General features: G+C 34.9%; 3 protein-coding genes across 3 annotated transcripts; 2 read left to right on the top strand and 1 right to left on the bottom strand.

Annotated features, from left to right (window-relative positions):
- The first annotated feature begins 1261 nt into the window (after positions 1 to 1261).
- On the top strand, positions 1262 to 2876 carry LOC126771875 (group XIIA secretory phospholipase A2). The gene is made up of 4 exons (XM_050492037.1): positions 1262 to 1339; positions 1411 to 1734; positions 1806 to 2051; positions 2522 to 2876. The coding sequence occupies exons 2-4, from the start codon at positions 1503 to 1505 to the stop codon at positions 2665 to 2667; spliced, it is 624 nt and encodes a 207-aa protein (XP_050347994.1). The 5' UTR covers positions 1262 to 1339; positions 1411 to 1502; the 3' UTR covers positions 2668 to 2876.
- LOC126771889 (myotrophin-like) lies at positions 2872 to 4916 on the bottom strand. Its single transcript, XM_050492053.1, has 4 exons — positions 4741 to 4916; positions 4441 to 4551; positions 3856 to 3939; positions 2872 to 3574 (listed from the first exon to the last, which is right to left on the bottom strand). The coding sequence occupies exons 1-4, from the start codon at positions 4813 to 4815 to the stop codon at positions 3488 to 3490; spliced, it is 357 nt and encodes a 118-aa protein (XP_050348010.1). The 5' UTR covers positions 4816 to 4916; the 3' UTR covers positions 2872 to 3487.
- A 3398-nt stretch (positions 4917 to 8314) lies between these two features.
- Positions 8315 to 17251, top strand: LOC126771827 (serendipity locus protein alpha). The gene is made up of 9 exons (XM_050491947.1): positions 8315 to 8449; positions 8566 to 8766; positions 9113 to 9358; positions 9505 to 9624; positions 9951 to 10338; positions 14246 to 14427; positions 15416 to 15608; positions 15839 to 16471; positions 16900 to 17251. Exons 1-9 carry the CDS (start codon positions 8366 to 8368, stop codon positions 17226 to 17228), a joined length of 2376 nt encoding a protein of 791 aa, XP_050347904.1. The 5' UTR covers positions 8315 to 8365; the 3' UTR covers positions 17229 to 17251.
- The last annotated feature ends 1754 nt before the right edge of the window (positions 17252 to 19005 follow it).

Raw genomic sequence — 19005 nt, 5'->3', positions numbered from 1 at the left:
AAATATTACCGATCTCCAAATTTCTTTCTTAAATGACTTTCTCAATTAAAAAATAAAAATACAAGAAAAATAAAAAATCTCATTTTAAAACTACGTTAGCAGCAACGAAATCGATATCCATAAATTGAGAGTCAGCGTCAGATCCAGCACGCACGGGTGACTTTTGTCACGGTAACATAAAAGTTTTTAGGCGTGCATTCACGAAGACTGACAGTGACAATATTTTTTTGAAATCAAAGCGTCATTCGTCGTTATCGAATTCGAAAAAACGGTCGTTGTCTGCTTATCTTATAACTTATCACATTCATGTATAGCCTTAGTAGAATTATATAGTTTTCACTCATCGTTTAATGATTAAACGATTCAAAATTTGAAACCGAATATCATATGTGTCATCTATTTTATACGTGACATTGGCAGAATATTTTGCGCTCAAATAGCGTAGATACACGCCAGAAAAGAGAAAAAAAAGCCTTATATGAGAAAAAATGCCTTATATAAATTATTTCGATATCGATATCGAATGAGTGTTGGAAGTTTTGATGAATTACTTCACACTTTAGGACCTGCATTATCTGAATATTCTTTCAACTTTGTATTATTAAATGCTGACCTCTTTTCCGCTTCGTTTATAAGTATATTATTAAATAAATAAATCAAATAAACTTTGAAAATTTTAATTTGATTTGTTTTTGTTCGATTTACAGTATATTTATCTATTTTAAACTCAGTTATATGTTTTGTTTTCAAGTCAAAGATTTTATTTTGTTTTTCGTTAGAGAATTTTATATTTAAATGTTAAGTTAGCCTATAATACTTATATATTTTCTTACATATTTTTTTTTATATAAGCAATAAGAAAATGTTTCACTTAATATAAATTTGTCTATAAAATCTTCTTATTGCATGGTCATGATTTGCGGAGATGTTGATGTCATTTTGCTTACTTTAAAGCCGACAGTCGGAATGCAAAGTTTGACAATTTTGTAACCTGTGCGCGCGCTCTTATGAAATCTTCACGACGCGGTGACAGTTTTGTCAAGGACTTGTTCGCTGGACGGCTGACACAAATACATCCAGTTGTTTTGTCGTAACGTGTTTGCATCTCCTTACAAATAAGATTGACGACAGTCACCTGTCATCATGACAAAAGTCACCCGTGCTTGCTAGGCCTTATTTACGTCACACTGTCACATTGAAATTGTGACAGTTGACACTGACTGCGTACTGAAGTCGGACAATGACATAAAACATTTGACAATTTAAATTTTCATTTTCTTAGATATATAGGTATGGGAATATAATGATCATATACATAAGTCATTATATAGATAGGCATGTAAGTAATACATCTTAGTCTTCGGATTTTAGGATATAAATAACAATATTGTAATACGTGCTATTTCTCAGCTCCATTAGCCAGTAACCACGTCAGTCGGCAAGTAGTTTGAATCTTTTAAAGGAGATGATACAAGTTTTGCCTAATACTTTAAATTTGAAAAATGGAGGTCCCATATAAAAAGATATTTATTTATGTTTTAACTTTTGCGGCTTACGCTTATACTGGTATTGGTTCGAGTATGTTACGAAACTTAAAGGACGCAGTTTTATCTGCTGAGTCAGTATTTGGCGACGTATTTAAGAACGTTATAACTGTTGCTGAAAAGTTTAAATCTCTACATGAAGTCTTCGACGCTGCCGTTGAAGAGGACTGCATCTTCTCTTGCCCTGGAGGTTCAATCATAATGATTAATTTAATAATGTAACGAAATATGTTTTCAGTTCAACTGACATTAATTTTTTAGGACAAAAACCAGTGCGAAATAAAAACCATATTCCGAAATCTGATGGCTGCGGTTCGCTCGGCTTTGAAATATCTTCAGATTATTTACCATTGGACCAGATGACGAAATGTTGTGATGCACACGACATATGTTATGACACTTGTAATAGTGGAAAAGAAGTTTGTGATTTAGAGTTTAAGAAGTGTTTGTATAATTACTGTGATACATATAAAAATGTCAATGTTGCAGGGAATGCAATTACAAAAGGTATTAATTCTTAATATTATTATTATGAACATAAATATTTCTGTCATTTTCATTGTGTAATTCTAGTATATACTGCAAGTGCATGTTGATTTTATTATTTTTTGTGGATTTTAAATAAATTAGCTAGTTTTCTTAAATGCTTAATTCATTTATTCTTACCGAGTTATATATTAGATTGAGTAACTTTAATGTGAAGTCAGTTGTGGAAAAAGTACCTAGATAAGTAAATTGTAAAGGCTTCTATTAATCTTCTTATTAGCCTTGAATGTCTGACAGTAACAGTAACAGCCTGTTAATATCCCACTGCTGGGCTACGGCCTCCTCACCCTTTTTGAGGAGAAGGTTTAGGGCTTATTCCACCACGCTGCTCCAATGCGGTTTGTTAGAATATCTGAATGTCTGAACTTTGTCAAAATATTTAATTTTGACTAATATGTTAAATCATGTCAATATTAATATTTTCATTACAGGTTGTAAAGGTGCAGCCAAACTTCTCTTCACTGGCACTTTAACACTTGGCTGCAAATCATATTTAGATGCACAAACAAATGCGTGTTACTGTCCATCTTCGAAAAATAAATATAAAAAATATGCCACTGGTAAAGATGAACTTTAATTGTAAGAGCATACATCAGTACCGTCATAATTATTTTATTTGTTTTTATCCAAACAGACGAGGATTTTTGTTATGTATTAATGTGTAATTTTTTTTATCAATATCTTGATAAAATAAGTAAGATCATCAAATATGAATTAAAAAACTTTGCAACAATTGATGTACTAAGAATTACCAAAAAGTAAATAAATAATAAAAATAAAATAATATATATTATATTTTTTATTTTAGCAATATTACTTTTTAAATGTTGCCTACCTCTGTAATGTAAAATAATTTATTTGCTAGATATAGAATATAGGCCTTTAAAGGTATGAAACGCTACATGCTTGTATAATCCATTTCATTAAAAAATTTAAATTATGAATAAATAGGAAAAGTATGTTTTAGTGAGAAAAAAACAATAATTATTATTTTAACACCTTTCATAAGTCAAAAATTTTATGAACTAAACTTGTATTGTACAAGTGTGAAATAGAATATTCCACAAAATCTTCTATCTATAAGATTTCATTTTTTTTATAAAATTATAATGAAATGGAATATACAATATAATATCAATACATTTCAACATCTTATGTGCATTTTATTAGTTTAAATAACTTCAATAATTATATGTTAGTAATAAAAAAAATACATCTAATGGACGCAGTTACGACACTAATTGCTATTTTTCCTCATTGAGCATACAAAAATAATTGCAATATAAATAAATGCATGTAAATATTTAATGATGATTAATTTTGTTTCATTCAAATAATTTCTTTGTAGCTTTAAAAAACTAGAATGTGAGCGAACTTAAAGTCTTTAATGGTATATTCTATGTTAGCAGATCCTTGATCTCTTCTTTTTCTGCTGCATCAATGTATGGCGTCCCATCTGGTGTTCGTCCATTTTTAGATGCACCCTGATAAAGAAAAATATTAATTAGTTAAAATATATATCAAATCAATTAAGTGCTTTCATTTTACATTTGTAATTATTCAATATCTAATCCACTTATTAATGCTTATTGGGAAATATTTTTTGTAGTAAATAAATTTATTATACACTATAAAAAAGTATCATCTAATAAATAACATAATCATGTTTAGTTGTTAATAGAAGCTTTTCATTAATTCTAAAAATTAATATATATTGTACAGAAATTTTACTAAGAGATATATATTTATTGGATGGTATATTTACATGTTTTAATAATATTTTTACACATTCAGTATGTCCTTCCCAAATAGCTGCAAGTATCACAGATATTCCATGTTTATCTACCATCTGAAACAAAAACACATGTATCTATATTTACTACATACTGATTTAACAGACAATTTATTGCAACAATTTTATATGTATCCACTTTTTGTACCAATTTTGAAGAATATGTGGGTATTGTTTTTAAAAATGTATCAGTGCATGCAGTCCTTATCAGACAAAGTCTAGTTTTAAGCTGCCTGGCTGGATTAGATTGTGCATTAATATTGGTTGTTATTGGAGTGAACTTGCATTTTATATTATTATACATTTGTTATTTTTAAACCAAACATTTCCTTAATTAAAACATTCCTTATTTTTGGTACAAAATAAACTTATATCCGGAGATATATTGTGACCCTAGTTTAACTTTAATTGAACAGATGAACCGAACAATATTTAAATCATAATTTAAACATGTCTCAGCCTACCCTGTTTTATAAATTACAGGCAAATAATTCTAAAACTAAGATGCAGCTGCAGTAAATAACTAATAAGGTAATCAGTGTTACGTGGTTAACTTACATTGGGGTTAGCTCCTTTATCCAGTAAGTAGTTCACAACAGCTGTTTGGCCGTAATCTGCAGCATAATGTAAGGGAACCCGACCGTCGATTAAAGCATTCACGTCAATTTTCTTAAAAAAAAAATAGTATATCTATTATAAAACAATTATAAGTCTGACATTTTTAAAACCTTGAACACTCAGACTAATAGCTTATTTTCAAATTTAGATTACAACAATGTATTTTAGTGCTTTTTATCTTTGAAATTATGTTAATGACGAATCATATTTTTTTGTTATTACTTTTTTGTGATATCTTACATTTTTCTCCACGATGTCCTTTACTTGATCTATGTCGCCGTTTTTAATGCCCCAAACTAATTCACTCATTTTCATATACTTTCTAAAAAAACTCTGTTTATTTCTTACAATTAAAGAGTCCGAGTTTTATAAATCTATCAAAAGCCTCAATGCAAATTAGAATTATAGAACAGATAAAATAAAATAAATTTACTTTGACACATTATTTAAGCCACAACCCTGAAAGAAAAGTTTTCAAAGTAAATAATAATTAGCGTTTTAGTATGATTAATATTATTTTCAATTAAGTAATAATCAATATTTATTGCTAAATTCGAACTGTCGAAGAAAATATTATTACATATTTTAACAATGAGATTACTCTTAATAATTACTTATGCTTCACATACACGATGGACCAGTAGTTCAGCTGACCGACGTACTAGTCACTGGATAATGGAAATCACTATAAGTGTACTGTTTACACGTTGCCGCATAGTTTATTAGACATTGGTCATTTGTTAAGATTTAGGAAGATGTAAATTAAAAAAAAAAATTTTTTTGTACTAAAATATCTTTACATGATTATAATAACATGTCTGAAAAAATATGATTATATCATGTAATTTTTTTTTATAAATAAATCAATTTAGGGGCTCTCGTATAATTCTTTCTCCGTCCGAGTTTTGACTGTGACGTCACTTTACCCAATCGTTATTGCGAGCGAATCTTTTGTGATACGCGCATTGATAATTTTCTATTTATTTTATCCTTCTTTGTGATTTGACGACTCACATACTATAATTTTCTTTCACTTATTATAATATTAGAACGATTAATATATTATTTTATTTTATTTATTTATTTTTTGTATTCGCCGAGAGGGCAAATGACTCTACTCCACCTGATGGTAAGTGGTAGTAGAGTCCAAACGCGACGACGGCCAGTACAGACGGGACGAATGTTCTGCACTAGCCGCCTTCGCCTTGTCGGCCCGCAAGATGCCTCTTCACGCCTCGTTTGAAGGAACCCGGGTTGTAAGAGACACGTGAGCTGGTAAAATAGGAAAATAATAATTATGCTAAAATAAGAGCAGTATTTTCAAGTAGACTAACAAATAATCTACCGAAAGTCGGTCTTATGATTGCGGATTCTTTCACAAATCACGCAAAATATATTAGTGATATTATAATTATTGTTTATTTTAATCTTTTGGGAATGCAGATTGATCATAACTGTGATCGGCTATAAGTCCGTATTCTTCATGTAGATACTAGTGTTTCCCGCTTTCGGTAGAAGATAATATCGATATAGAATATAATACACATTTGTAGGAAATGTATATTATATCCAATTTTAATTAAATACGTAGACAGTTCGGGGCGCGGTAGTTACGATATAGAGCCACGGCATATTATTGTAAATTTGCCTTGATAAAAGTGCAAATAAAAGTAACAATCTCGAATGTGAAGGATGCAAACATGCTTTGGTATTGGTCACATAGCGATGTGAGGACCCTACTTTTAATGAAATAAGCTGTTACTGCGTTGTCGGCCTTAAAGGAATAGGCTTAGGCTTTTCTTGAAGGTTTCTATGTCATAACGGTTCGAAAAAGGCGCCGGGTAATATGGTTCCGCATAGTAGTGGAATTCCAGACATCGAGATGGTAGTGATGGAATTTATAATTTAGACGCGATGTCCGGTGGTGTGATGTGATTCAGCGCCTGGGATTAATCTAAACAGTTCCTCAGAGCATTCTCCGTAAAAGATGCGATTGAAGATGCAAAGTGATAACATCCCTCCCGCCTAGAGATGAGAACAGTACTCCATGTGGGGCTGAATTTTCGCCTTGTAGAATTTTAGGTGAGGACCTGACATGAAGTACTGACTCACCTTCCAATAGATCGCGGAACCTAACGTCCCGATTCTGGATTTGGTAGCGAAGTGGTATTCTCAAAATGAGGGGATATGACAAAATAACGTCATTTTAGAAGTCATCGCCCAAACTTGTGTCGTATTGGGATTGAGTTGTACCAAGTTTGGTTGGCCCCAATCCCAGGCTTTATTTAATAATCACTTGTGATTTCAAACACAAGTTTATACTCATCGACGTGTTTCCGACAAATATTAGCGCGGCCGGTGTATAAGGCATCTACAGTGCAGTCGTCTGCCAACATTGAATGTTGTTAATTTGCACATGTCATTAATATTCAACAGCTAATCATTGTCCACTGCTGAACGTAGGCCTCTCCCAAGGTGCGCCATAGCTCCCTGTCCTCCACCTTCCGCATCCAGTTGGTGCTCGCCACCTTCTTATGGTCATCGGTCCACCTGGCTGGAGGGTTAACATTAGAATTGACGAATTTTAAGTCAGAAACAACGACCTTGATCGTCCGATCTGGTAAAACTGGTGATCCAGTTGCATTATTTTCTGGGAAGCCCATAGAAAGGAAGCTTCGAAAGAAGCGCTTTATTGGGTATGGCAATAAAGGCCCAATCAAAGGCTTTTTCTACTTTTTTTATTTACTTGTTTGTCTTGATAATATATATGGAAAAAGTATTTTTCCAGAGTTCAATTTGTTGAATTAGTATGCTATGGTACTGTATAATAAATATATGTTTTTTATACCAACCGAACTATAAATAAAATCAAGAATAACGCAAAAATGCAGGCGAAATTGTATGGGCGAGCAAGCGACGTTGGACGATGTGACGTCATGCGTCGATCGGTCGCTCCAGAAAAAAATTTAAGAATTCGTAACTTTAAAAAATCATTGTTGTATACATCGTAAAAAAAAATCGCCAGTATTTTTTATATTTTAAATATGATTTTTTGACACCATAAAAAAAATAAGCTCATCTTCCTAATTGATGTTGTAACTACTTATTGCAGCAGCCATAATATTATGTTTCGACAGCATGCGTTCTGCCATCGCATTCTTTAGTATCATAATACTATTAATTATGTATTATACTATAAAATTTCCTTCCAAATTTTATAATAACTTTTAAATGAAATAAGCATATTTTTTATTATATATCTATAATATGAAAATATTCAGATCATATGAATTAAATGATTAGATTTTCCATGATATAGAGTTATATTCATAATTCTTTTATTTCCCTATATTATATATGACAAAAACGTACTTATAAAGGCATGTACAATACAACAGCTGTCTCTTTTGATAAATAAGAAACATTGATCACGTTTGAACGACTGTTTGCGTAGATTACCAAGAATCAAGATCCTTTCAAACGTGCACAAAAACCAATACTAATAGGCTGGTAAGCCAGAACATGCCGCCAATGATAAAGCAACGTTAAACGTCGCCTCATGGATCGGCCCATCTAGCTGGCCAAACGTATATTAGAGGGTTTAGAATATTGTACTTCAAAAAAATTTAATGTGAAAAAAAAAGAAATTTCAATTATTTTATCTGTGACCAGTTTTAATTGACGATTGACATTTGACAATGACAATACAACAATTGAAAAAAAAGCGTTAAATTTAAATGTTAATAAATTTGTTAAATTATTCTTTTGAATTTTAAAAGTTAATAATTTATTTATTGTTTTAAGTCATAATCAGTTGTGTATTGCGTCAGTTATACATTTTTATTTTATATATTATAAGTTTATCATGGAGACAAATCAAAATACTGTTTTTTTTTTAAATTTTGCCGATTTTCCTAAAGATTCCCGCAACAGTATAAAATTTATCGTGGTCTGTTTTAGTCTTAATTATATTAATATAATTTTAACCAAAATTATATGTTGCTTTATATCAATAGTAATTAATATTATTTATTAATATTGAATAATGTAGTCAAAAATTTTCAGGATATCTTATTTTCGAAAATCTACCCTTTGTTACAAAGAATTAGTGAAAATTTACATAACAATCATAAAGAAGACTTTACGGATGAAAATTATGTAGCAATACGAAATGTTTACACTTTGTGTTCGGATCAAATAAGAAAATGTTATTTATCAATGTTAGAAATTATCAAATTGGAATATAACAATGGGGTTTATTTACAGGTAATGTTTAATTTTGAATCTTGTATTAAATACTTCTTCGAACAAAATGACGGTGTGATAAGGGACTAAAGCTTAATCATATAAGACTCTTGTTTACACAAAATACTGCGGCTGAATACTAAACCCAACCCAAAATGACTTTTAGTTCTATCGCTATTGTAATTGTATAATGTGAAGATAAAAATAAAATAATGGTTCAACTCAAAATTTCATTCTTTTTTATAGTAGAATAAAGTTCAGATGTTAGTAGCATCATTCATTTTTGGTGCTAGAGTTATAAAAACATATCAACTGTATTATATGATGTTTGCTTTTATGGATATTAATAATAGATATGTTGTTTTAGGAGAGTCGGCAATGTATTTGTGAGAGATTGTCTTGGTGCTATCAGAAATTATTCTCAATCGAGCAACTTCTCGAGGAAACCTTAGTGGATGAAGAGGAATCATTAAATAGTTCTATCCTCATTCCGACCATGTATTTTGTCAATTGGATTGATCAAACATTTGAAGTTCTTAATAAATTATCCAGCATTATTTATAGAGATAGTTTTAAAAGGAATGATGAAATACAAACTGGATGGAAACAAGAAGTAATATTGTTATATATGTACTTGTTTATAAGTATAGTCTTGCAACACAATCATTTACAGTTAGTTCCACCAAATAATGAGACTTGATTTTTGCTAACGTATTTGGAGATGTAAAAATAAAAGATTAAGGTTTTGTTTTTTTTTAGTTATTGGAATGTGTAAGAGGATTACATACTTCTATAGATGAATTGTTGCTATCGTCTATGACTTTATGTAAATATTGCTTACCAGATGATCAACATGTCGTTAAAGCACGCTGCCAAGTGGTAAGTATGTATTAACAGACATTAAATTAATTGACTATTTCTCACGTGTGAATTGAAAAAATGTAATGCAATTTATACACTCTTTTAAAAATAAAATATTCATTAATACAATTTGTGTATTGTTGAGTCACTGATTTTGTGCTAATGTTGAAATAAAAAGTCACAAGACATAATATAACAACTTCAATTTCTGCTTAGAACATTAGCAACACATTCCAATATCCATTGGCATTTTAGTAATTCCCATTTTAGCTATTAACACATTTTTGATTGTCTTATATCAGTATTGAAATTTATATTTTTATATTTAAATTTGCTGGTTTCAGGTGTTGAGAGAAACAAAATCACTGTTAAGTGAATTGATTGATGGTAATATTGAAGTAGTACAACCGACTCTATTTAACCTGAAATTACCAATAATGCCTTCTAATGTCAATTTACTAATAGATGTTCTGAAAGATGTTCTGTATGCCTTAGAAACAAATACGAACACAGCTTTGTTAGCATTAGTAGTTCATTGCTTTAGTCAAAATATGACACAAGCAGATATGTTAAAATGTCACTTTGTAACAAGTCCTAGAGGAGAGTGCACCTGCCAGGGCAATGATGAAGATGTTGTCGAAAAGTGCAGTTTCATTAAAGAATTTGATTTGCACAATGAAAGATTATTGCAAATTGGGTCTTTTGCAATGTCTTGTTCATCAGATCAAAAAAGTAAGTAAGCATAAAAGTAAGTAAGTAAGCATATTTTTTTTTAAATAATTAAATCTACTTTTTTTATGAATTTATTTGATAGGTAAATAGACGACAATAGGGCAAAGGTAAAAATGTAATCTGCAATTTATTTATTTATTTTTTTTTATATTCGCCGGGAGGGCAAATGACTCTACTCCACCTGATGGTAAGTGGTAGTAGAGTCCAAACGCGACGACGGCCAGTACAGACGGGAAAAACGTTCTGCACTAGCCGCCTTCGCCTTGCCGGCCCGCAAGATGCCTCTTCAAGCCTCGTTTGAAGGAACCCGGGTTGTAAGAGGAGGGGAACACGTGAGCTGGTAAGGAATTCCATTTGTTGGAAGTGCGACAAAGAAAGGAGTTGTCAAATTTCTTTGTTCGCGATGGAATTGATGTCACAGTTAGGCGGTGACATCGAGAACCAGCTCGCGTGGACTTAAGAAGGAAGGGGGAAGCAGGAATTAGAGAGAATAATTCCTCAGAGCACTCGCCGTGATACAGTCGATAGAAAGCGCTCAGTGCTGCTATCTCACGACGCAATTGTAAAGGTTCAAGGGTGTTTGTGACCTTTACGTCGCCAATAATGCGTACGGCACGTCGCTGCAACCGGTCCAAGGCCCCAAGTAGGTACTTAGCGGAGCCATCCCAAAGGTGCGAGCAATATTCCACGTAAGACCGTACCTGTGTTTTGTACAGCAGGCACAGTTGTTGTGGCGTGAAAAAGCGCCGCACCTTGTTCAGAACTCCGAGTTTCCGTGAAGCTGTTTTTATAACAGCCTCTATGTGATCCCTTGGACTAAGGTCGCAGCGAACGTCAATCCCCAGCATGGCGATTTTGCTTTGCATCACCAGCGGAGTACCACAGAGGGAGGGAAGAGGGGAAAATGTTGACTTTTTCGCCGTGAGAGCGCATACCTGTGTTTTCTTGGCATTAAACTCAACAAGATTATCAGAGCCCCATTTGGCGATGAGCTCTAACGTCCTATCGAGTTCAATGACAAGATCCTTCCGCCTCTCCTCAATTTCCGCTCGCCCAGCCACTGCGCGTCCGTGGTATCCACCATGCACTGTACTATCGTCTGCATAGCAATGTATGTTCCCAAGAGTGAGCATATCATTGATATGCCAAAGAAAGAGTGTGGGAGATAGCACAGATCCCTGGGGGACCCCAGCATTCACTACATAGAATTGTGAAGCGCAACCATCAACTAAAACACGAAGGCTACGCTTGTGTAGGAAGCTGGCAATCCAGGTGCATAGCTGAGCAGGCAGACCATATGCCGGCAGCTTGGAGAGAAGACTTCTGTGCCAGACCCTGTCGAAAGCCTTGGAGATATCGAGGCTGACAACAAACGATTCTCCATGCTTGTCGATAGCTTCACCCCAGAGGTGCGTTACGTACGCTAGAAGATCACCTGTGGACCGTTTTGGTCGAAACCCGTATTGACGATCATTAATTAAAGAGTGATCTTCTAGGTAATGGATCAGTTGGTTGTTTAAAATCCGTTCCATCACCTTACAAAGTACTGAGGTGATAGCTATTGGCCGATAATTTGTCGGGTCAGACCGATCCCCTTTTTTGGGAACCGCTTGCACATTAGCTCTTCTCCAAGCCTCCGGCACACTTCCCGAAGAGAGAGAAAGTTGGAACAGGCGCGTTAACACAGGAGACAGCTCCGCTGCGCACTTCTTCAGCACTATGGCTGGTATTCCATCGGGGCCGCTAGCTTTCCGTACATCAAGTGATTGCAGCTCCGCACGCACATCACGTTGCCTGATTTTAATGTCAGGCATCGTATGGCCACATGCAGGTATTGTAGGTGGCAGTGCACTACAATCATCGATGACGGAATTGTCGGCAAAGAGTTTAGCCAGGAGATCAGCTTGCTCTTGCGGACTGTGAGCTAGCGATCCGTCCGGATTTCTGAGCGGTGGCAGCGAAGGTTGGCAGAAATTGTTAGGCACAGACTTGGTCAGACGCCAGAAGCTACGGGAGCCCATAGGATGCGAAACAAGGTCATGACCAATCTGTACAATGCGCTGTGCATCCGCTCTCGTGTATGCCTTTCTACAGGACTTGGAATTTTTATTATAGTTTGCTTTCAGTGAGTCAATGTTAGATGCCCCGCTAATGCAGCCGTTGATCCACTTGCGATATGCCGCCTACTTAGATGATACAGCATCGGCACATTCACGAGTGAACCAACGGTTACGCGTACTCCTACTGACGAGATCTGAGCTAGGAATGTAGTATTCCATTCCCAGCATGACCTCGCCAGCAACAGCAGCGGCACTAGCTGTCGGGTCATTCGCACTGAAGCAACGTTCCTTCCAAGGGACAGACGCATAGTAATCGCGCATACCGTCCCAATCCGCCGACTTATAGTGCCAAACGCGACGTTTGCATACCGCTAGTGGCGGCAGCTTGGCCTGTGGCACTCTGGTAGAAATAAGGCCGTGATCCGAAGAGCCAAGAGGAGCCTGAACCACAACCTGATATTCCACCGGGTGAGAAGTCAGCAGAAGGTCCAGTAGAGAAGGTGCTTGCCCATCAATGTCTGGGATCCTGGTGGGCTGATCAACCAGTTGGGTCAAGTCATGTGTGAGAGCAAAAGCATGAGCAGTCCTTCCAGCATGGTCAGTTTTGAGGGATTTCAACCAGGATTCGTGGTGAGCATTAAAATCCCCCAAAAACACCAATTCCGCGTTAGGAAATTGCTCTTGCGCAGCATCTGCCACCCGACTAAGATGGTCAAATAATCGGCTTGTCTCCAAGTCACCATTGTGGGATCTGTAGAGGCACACGTAGACTCGGCTCTGACGAACCAGGTCCACACGTACCACCAACATGGAGAAGGAGGGGTCCTCCAAGCAGCGCAGTCGGTGACAGCAAACATCCGTCCTGACGAACAAGCATACTCCGGCTTTCGCTTTGAAGGATTCTTCAAGCGTGTAGCCGGGATAATTAAGGTAGCTGGTATCGGCAGGACGGAGTATTTGTGTCTCCGTGAGAAACAATATTGCTGGCCGTGCTGTCTCGAGATGGTGGTGGACAGCGTTGAGGTTAGTGTGGAGTCCTCGGATGTTAGAGAATTCGACCTCAAACAGCGAGGGTATGGTGGGGGTGTGCACCGCTGTACGACCGTTATTTCTGTTTTGTTGCGCCATTTGGGAAAAATAAAATGGAAAAGAGACGTGAAGCGAGCGATGTATTGCCACGATAGGGATGGGCAAAGTATGGAGGCGTGTTTCCCCAAGTGGTTGCCAAAAGGAAAAATACACTGACCCGCCGGACGGAAGGGCCCCCGAACCCCCCCGGAAGTGGCCGCCGGGACCCCACCTACCGGTCACCAACCGGCACGACGGTCCACCCCGAGATTATGCGTGGCCTGGTGGGGCAGCCTCACGAGCTGGTTAGGCACGCTCGGGCCCCTGTACTATGCCACGGGCGGCCAGCGGAACAGCCGTTTCTTTGGGTCTCCCTGTCCGGCAGGTCAATACAGTTTCCCCCGGCATTGGTTCAACAGCCGTCTCCAATTGGACCAACACCCATCGCGGCAATACTCGCTCGGGCTTTGGCTGTACGCTGGCTGACCTCGAAACGAATCGGCTGCAAGCCACTTCACGAGTTTTTCACCATGCGTACGGTGGTAACAAGCCAGGCGGATGTTAGCATCCTACCACCAGATGAGCAGATGGTCGCTCAGATATCCCTTAGTCGCCTCTTACGACACCCATGGGAAAGAGAAATGTATTCTTTCTCCGTCACTGCACGGATAATAATATATAATAATATTTTATATTGGTTACTGGCTAAATTAATGTGGCTTATTAAGGAAGTTGCTTAATAATAGTATAGTTTACTCAACTGATATATTTATTTTTAGGAATATTATGTCTACGTAGTGGTTTAGCGAGCCTAGAAGCATTGGACCCACATCTAGTGCCAGCTGTTATGCTTTCGCCATGTAGTCACCACTCCTCAATACTGGTCAATATTTGGAATCAGGAAGTGATGGAGATCAGGGATAGTGTATTTTTAATTGTGGATCCTGCTGCTTTTGCTGATGTAAAGTATTTTTTCTATCCTATTTATTAAAATCTCTTGCTTTTAAGGTGTCAAGACAAGTATTAGCATTAGGGAAATATAAATGTTAAATAAGATATCTTGATGTTAACATTGGGTACACGATTGATGCATTATTATTCTTTTTTTAAATTTACTCACATGGTTGTTTTTATCAAAAGGTAGGCAACTAAATGCCTGTGTTTTAGCTGAATGATATCTGAGTGTATTTAAAATTATATAATTTTAAATACACTCAGATTCGTGGCAGGTGTAAAATCCGCTCATGGCGTCATGGTAATATGCACTGGAGTTCCAGGCGCTAGTGAGTCCCATATACCCCCCACTCTATGTGTCGGCAACACGTAAATGCATATTTCCAGCAAAATAAAAAAAAAGAGTTGAACCCGCAACCCCAGAGTGGAAGGGCTGTGCCAGCGGGTCAGTTCAAATTATTAGCCTAATGGTCACTAAAACTATCAAAGCTGTTTTACTAGCCCAGTTACTGGGGAGCTTCATTGTATGCTGTCTTTGAAAGATGTCTTTTAATAAATTAATAATTTTTTCATGTGTTATAAATTATATCATAGACTTATTCATCTTCTAGTGGTATTGAAAGTGTATAAAAACTATATCAGTGTTTGACTAGTGGTTAAAATTATGGCCGCCACGGTAGCATGCGAAAGCGATCCCGTGGCGCTCCTCGTTAAGACGGAAAGGGTACCGCTGGTTTTTAGTGGGTTTATTCCGATGTTCGGGGCGCACTCGGCGCCTCGGACACCGGCGAGTCCTACATACCCCCCCACTGTTCCCGTGGGGAAAACGCGTAATGTGTTTTTCCAGCATAAAAAAAAAAAAAAATAGTGGTTAAAATTACACTAGATAAAAATAAAGAAAAAAAAAATGTAAATAAGTAGTAAATAGTGCAGGAGTCTAAAAGTAAAGTATATAATTACATATTTAAATAATGATTTAATTACGAATGTTACAGAAAGCTAGACAAATGATGCACCAAAAATTACTAGAAATAACAAAAGGAGGTAGCAACAATAACAGTAAAACTTGCGAAGTTATTAACATTGGCTCAATTGTTTATGAGTTTTTTAATGTTTATGAAAGATTTGAACCCAATGCCTTGACCTGCCAAGAACAACTATCAAGTCTCTTAATGGATTTGAACAAGGGTGAGTGAGATAAATATATATCTAGGGTAGAAATATGTGTTTCGAAAACACATCACAGTTCTGTTTGTATATTTAACAAATTTATAATTTTATATTTAACTTGTTACACTCAATTAAATGACTACAAAGGTTTTGAAAAAGTTTGATTGTTTCTTCAGCTAACATACATATTAGATATATAGACTATTTACTAGATGTGAAGTTATAATTGAGTGTTAATATAATTTCAGTTCAAAAAGAATGTAAAGTAGTAAGCAATCTACTAAGCTCAGCAGATGACCACATATATGATATAGAAATGACAGTTCCTAAAAACAATGCAGTAACCGTAGATCAACTTATAAAACGTCTCAAACTTTTATATACATTGGTTAAAAGAATAACAAATTTATTAAATCCAAAAGAAAATGATGAAGAATTCTATGAGGAGCCATTAGAAAATAAGAATGTCACACAAACAATAAATTTTGTAAATGGTAACACTTATGTCAATTCACCTAAAAAGCAACCAAATCTCACGAGAAGTATGTTTGCTCGAACAAATATAAGGTCATCAACTGGCAAGTTCCCTCTGGCGGTTCTAAAGAAGCATTTAAAATCGAGAAACTCAAAGGACTTAAGTTTTTCAATACAATTTGATGAATTATGTAACTTATCAGAGATTAAAATGAAAAATCGTGAGATGTCAATACTTTATTCCCCATTCAAACCCAGGTCCTCTCTGAGGAAGGCAGTATTGAGTAAACTCTGTGCGGTGCCATTTGATAAAGAAAATATACTAGAAGGTAAAGCGCTCTTGGAACCGAGTGTTATGTCAGAAGAAGATAGTTTTATGGATGACAATACAAGTTTACAGATAACAGGTAAATTGTTAATAGTTGTAAAAGACTAATAAGTCCTCCAGACCGATTTCGGACACGGCGACCGATCTCAAGAGAGATTAGCCAACTGCGCAGGACATATTATAGTGCACAAGTGTGCGCAAACACAGGTGCACTCTCTATTCCTTAGCTCTTTTAATCCGATGGAACGGCAATCCGACACGACCGGAAAGTGTTCTGGCGCAGGACCAACGACTTTACGTGCTTTCCGAGGTACGGCAGTGTTACACACTTTCAACTTCCAGATTTTTTAAAAACAAGATTTTCCAAAAAATTGAATTCAAGTTTTTGCTGTACTTTCTTATATTTTATAGTATAGTTATAGTAGTAAGTCATGTCTCCCGTGCCTTTTGATAGATATTTATAATTTTCCTGTTTATATATGAAATAAAGTAAATATTGAATTACAGATGTCCTGAATCACATCAACGATATAACAAACATGTCCATTAACAAAATACGTCCATTCAATTCAACAGTTTTAAAAGAAAAACCGTTAAGAAATTATAACGAATCCAGAAATAATGTTTTGAAACTGGCAGTTAATAACGAATCGACATTTAAACGCATTTGGAACATTAGTATTAATAATAGTTCCAGTAAGCAAGATGTAACTGCTTGTACTTCGAATATGACGCAACCATCAGATGTGAATACATTGGAAAGATTGAATGATTTAGATCTTGTGGAAAGTAAATTGAGTGATTTAAAATTTGGACATTTTGAAACTAGCTTATAAGCGAATTGATAATTAATGAATGATGTTTTGTTTTGTTCCTTAAATATATTTTACATATAATGAAGTTTTGATAACTCTTCTTTTATAATAAATTTTTATTTCAAATCAATTTGTTAACGTTGTATTCCGTCCTATTTTATCGTAAGTAAAAGTTTATATAGGTTATAGAATTACTTAATAAAAAATAAAAAAATAAAATATTTTTTTTATACGATAAGTTATGAATTATATATTAATGAAGTTATATAAATAATAAAATCTAAAGGCAACAAATGACCTTCACGTTAGAGCCGTTTAAAACTAAAACAGCAACAAAGATACGTCGTTTTAAGGTTGAAAAATTATGAAATAATAAAATTCATAGAAAAAAAATACATACGTATTAATTGTTGATGGTAAGTGCTTACCACCGCTCATAGGCATTGGTCCTGTTAACGTGGCTTCCCACGGTGCGTGATTCTGCGGATTATTCACGCGAGGTCGACGAACACGGACAGAAACGCACCGCACCAAAGCTCTTCCAACTCTTCGATCTTGAGGTTCGTAGCTATTTTGTCATTTTAAAATGAAAAAAATCGTAGTAAAGTTACTGACTCTCACAGAGGAAACCCTTCCCACGCTACGTCGATGCGGGAAGGTCCACGCCCGTTCGTATTATCACGCACCGTGGGAAGCCTCCTTAAGAAGAAGAAACCTGATACCGTTAATGCAACTTAATCAATTTAAGTTATATACACTAGCACATCAAACCTTCAAACTGGAACAAACCATTGTAAAAGAGATTCGGCAGTAGAATAACTGATATATGCGTGGTACCTATCCAGAAGACATCTATCAAGTAAAGTACTGGTATTGCGAAATTATAGGAGGATAATTGTTTTTTTACCACTGTACCTCACATATATTTCTACAAATCATGAATACAATACAATACAATGAATGAACCATACCATATTCCATAACCATGTTATTTTAATTAAATTTGGATCTACTCGTTAAAATAAAAAATCTGGGTTAAAATTTTATTTTGATTTACATTGATAGATGGAAGTAATGAAAAGGCGTAAAAGAAAAAAATAGTCAAATATTGTAGGATATTAAAGAATTATTTTTTCGACTCAATATTTGTCATTACTTGTTTCATAAAAAAATAAAATTTAAATTCTTGTAGAAAAATAAATCATTCGAGTAAGATGAAACTAAGTGCTCCCTCTGCGTCGAATCAGTAAAGTTATGTGATCCGTCTTCAAATTGCATATCATATATTGCACCCTTTGAAGTAGATACTAAATTTTATATCATAAAATATAAGATACTAATATATATAAAAGAAAAAAATTAGTGACGCCGATAATTTTACTCAACTTTTTTTTTAAATTGATTAATAAATATTTAAGGGCACAGAGAATCAAGGACGTCCTTATAAAATGTTGTTTTAATAAATTAAATGCCAAATCTAACTTAAAATTCACGTTTGTACTTAATTCATTTGACATGCAATGAATGTATTTCGTATGTATTAGAAGTAATCATTACATTTAATGTAAAAAATTAATAAATAGTTTATTGTTATTGAAATACCTACATTTCATGGAAACTCCTGGAACTATTTTTAATGAAACTGTTCACTCATTGTACTACTACACTACAAACAACTACTACACTACAAATTATGTATATATACAATTCACCACAGGATATGATAGAGACAGCTTGTTATCTATATAGGTATTATATTGTTAGAAAAAACATTTATATGCCATTATACCTTCCTACC

The sequence above is a fragment of the Nymphalis io genome, chromosome 11 (genome assembly GCF_905147045.1).
Source record: "Nymphalis io chromosome 11, ilAglIoxx1.1, whole genome shotgun sequence".
Classification (NCBI taxonomy): Eukaryota; Metazoa; Arthropoda; class Insecta; order Lepidoptera; family Nymphalidae; genus Nymphalis; species Nymphalis io.
Note: the sequence above shows the minus strand (reverse complement) of the source record. Positions and strands in the feature narration are given on the sequence as shown.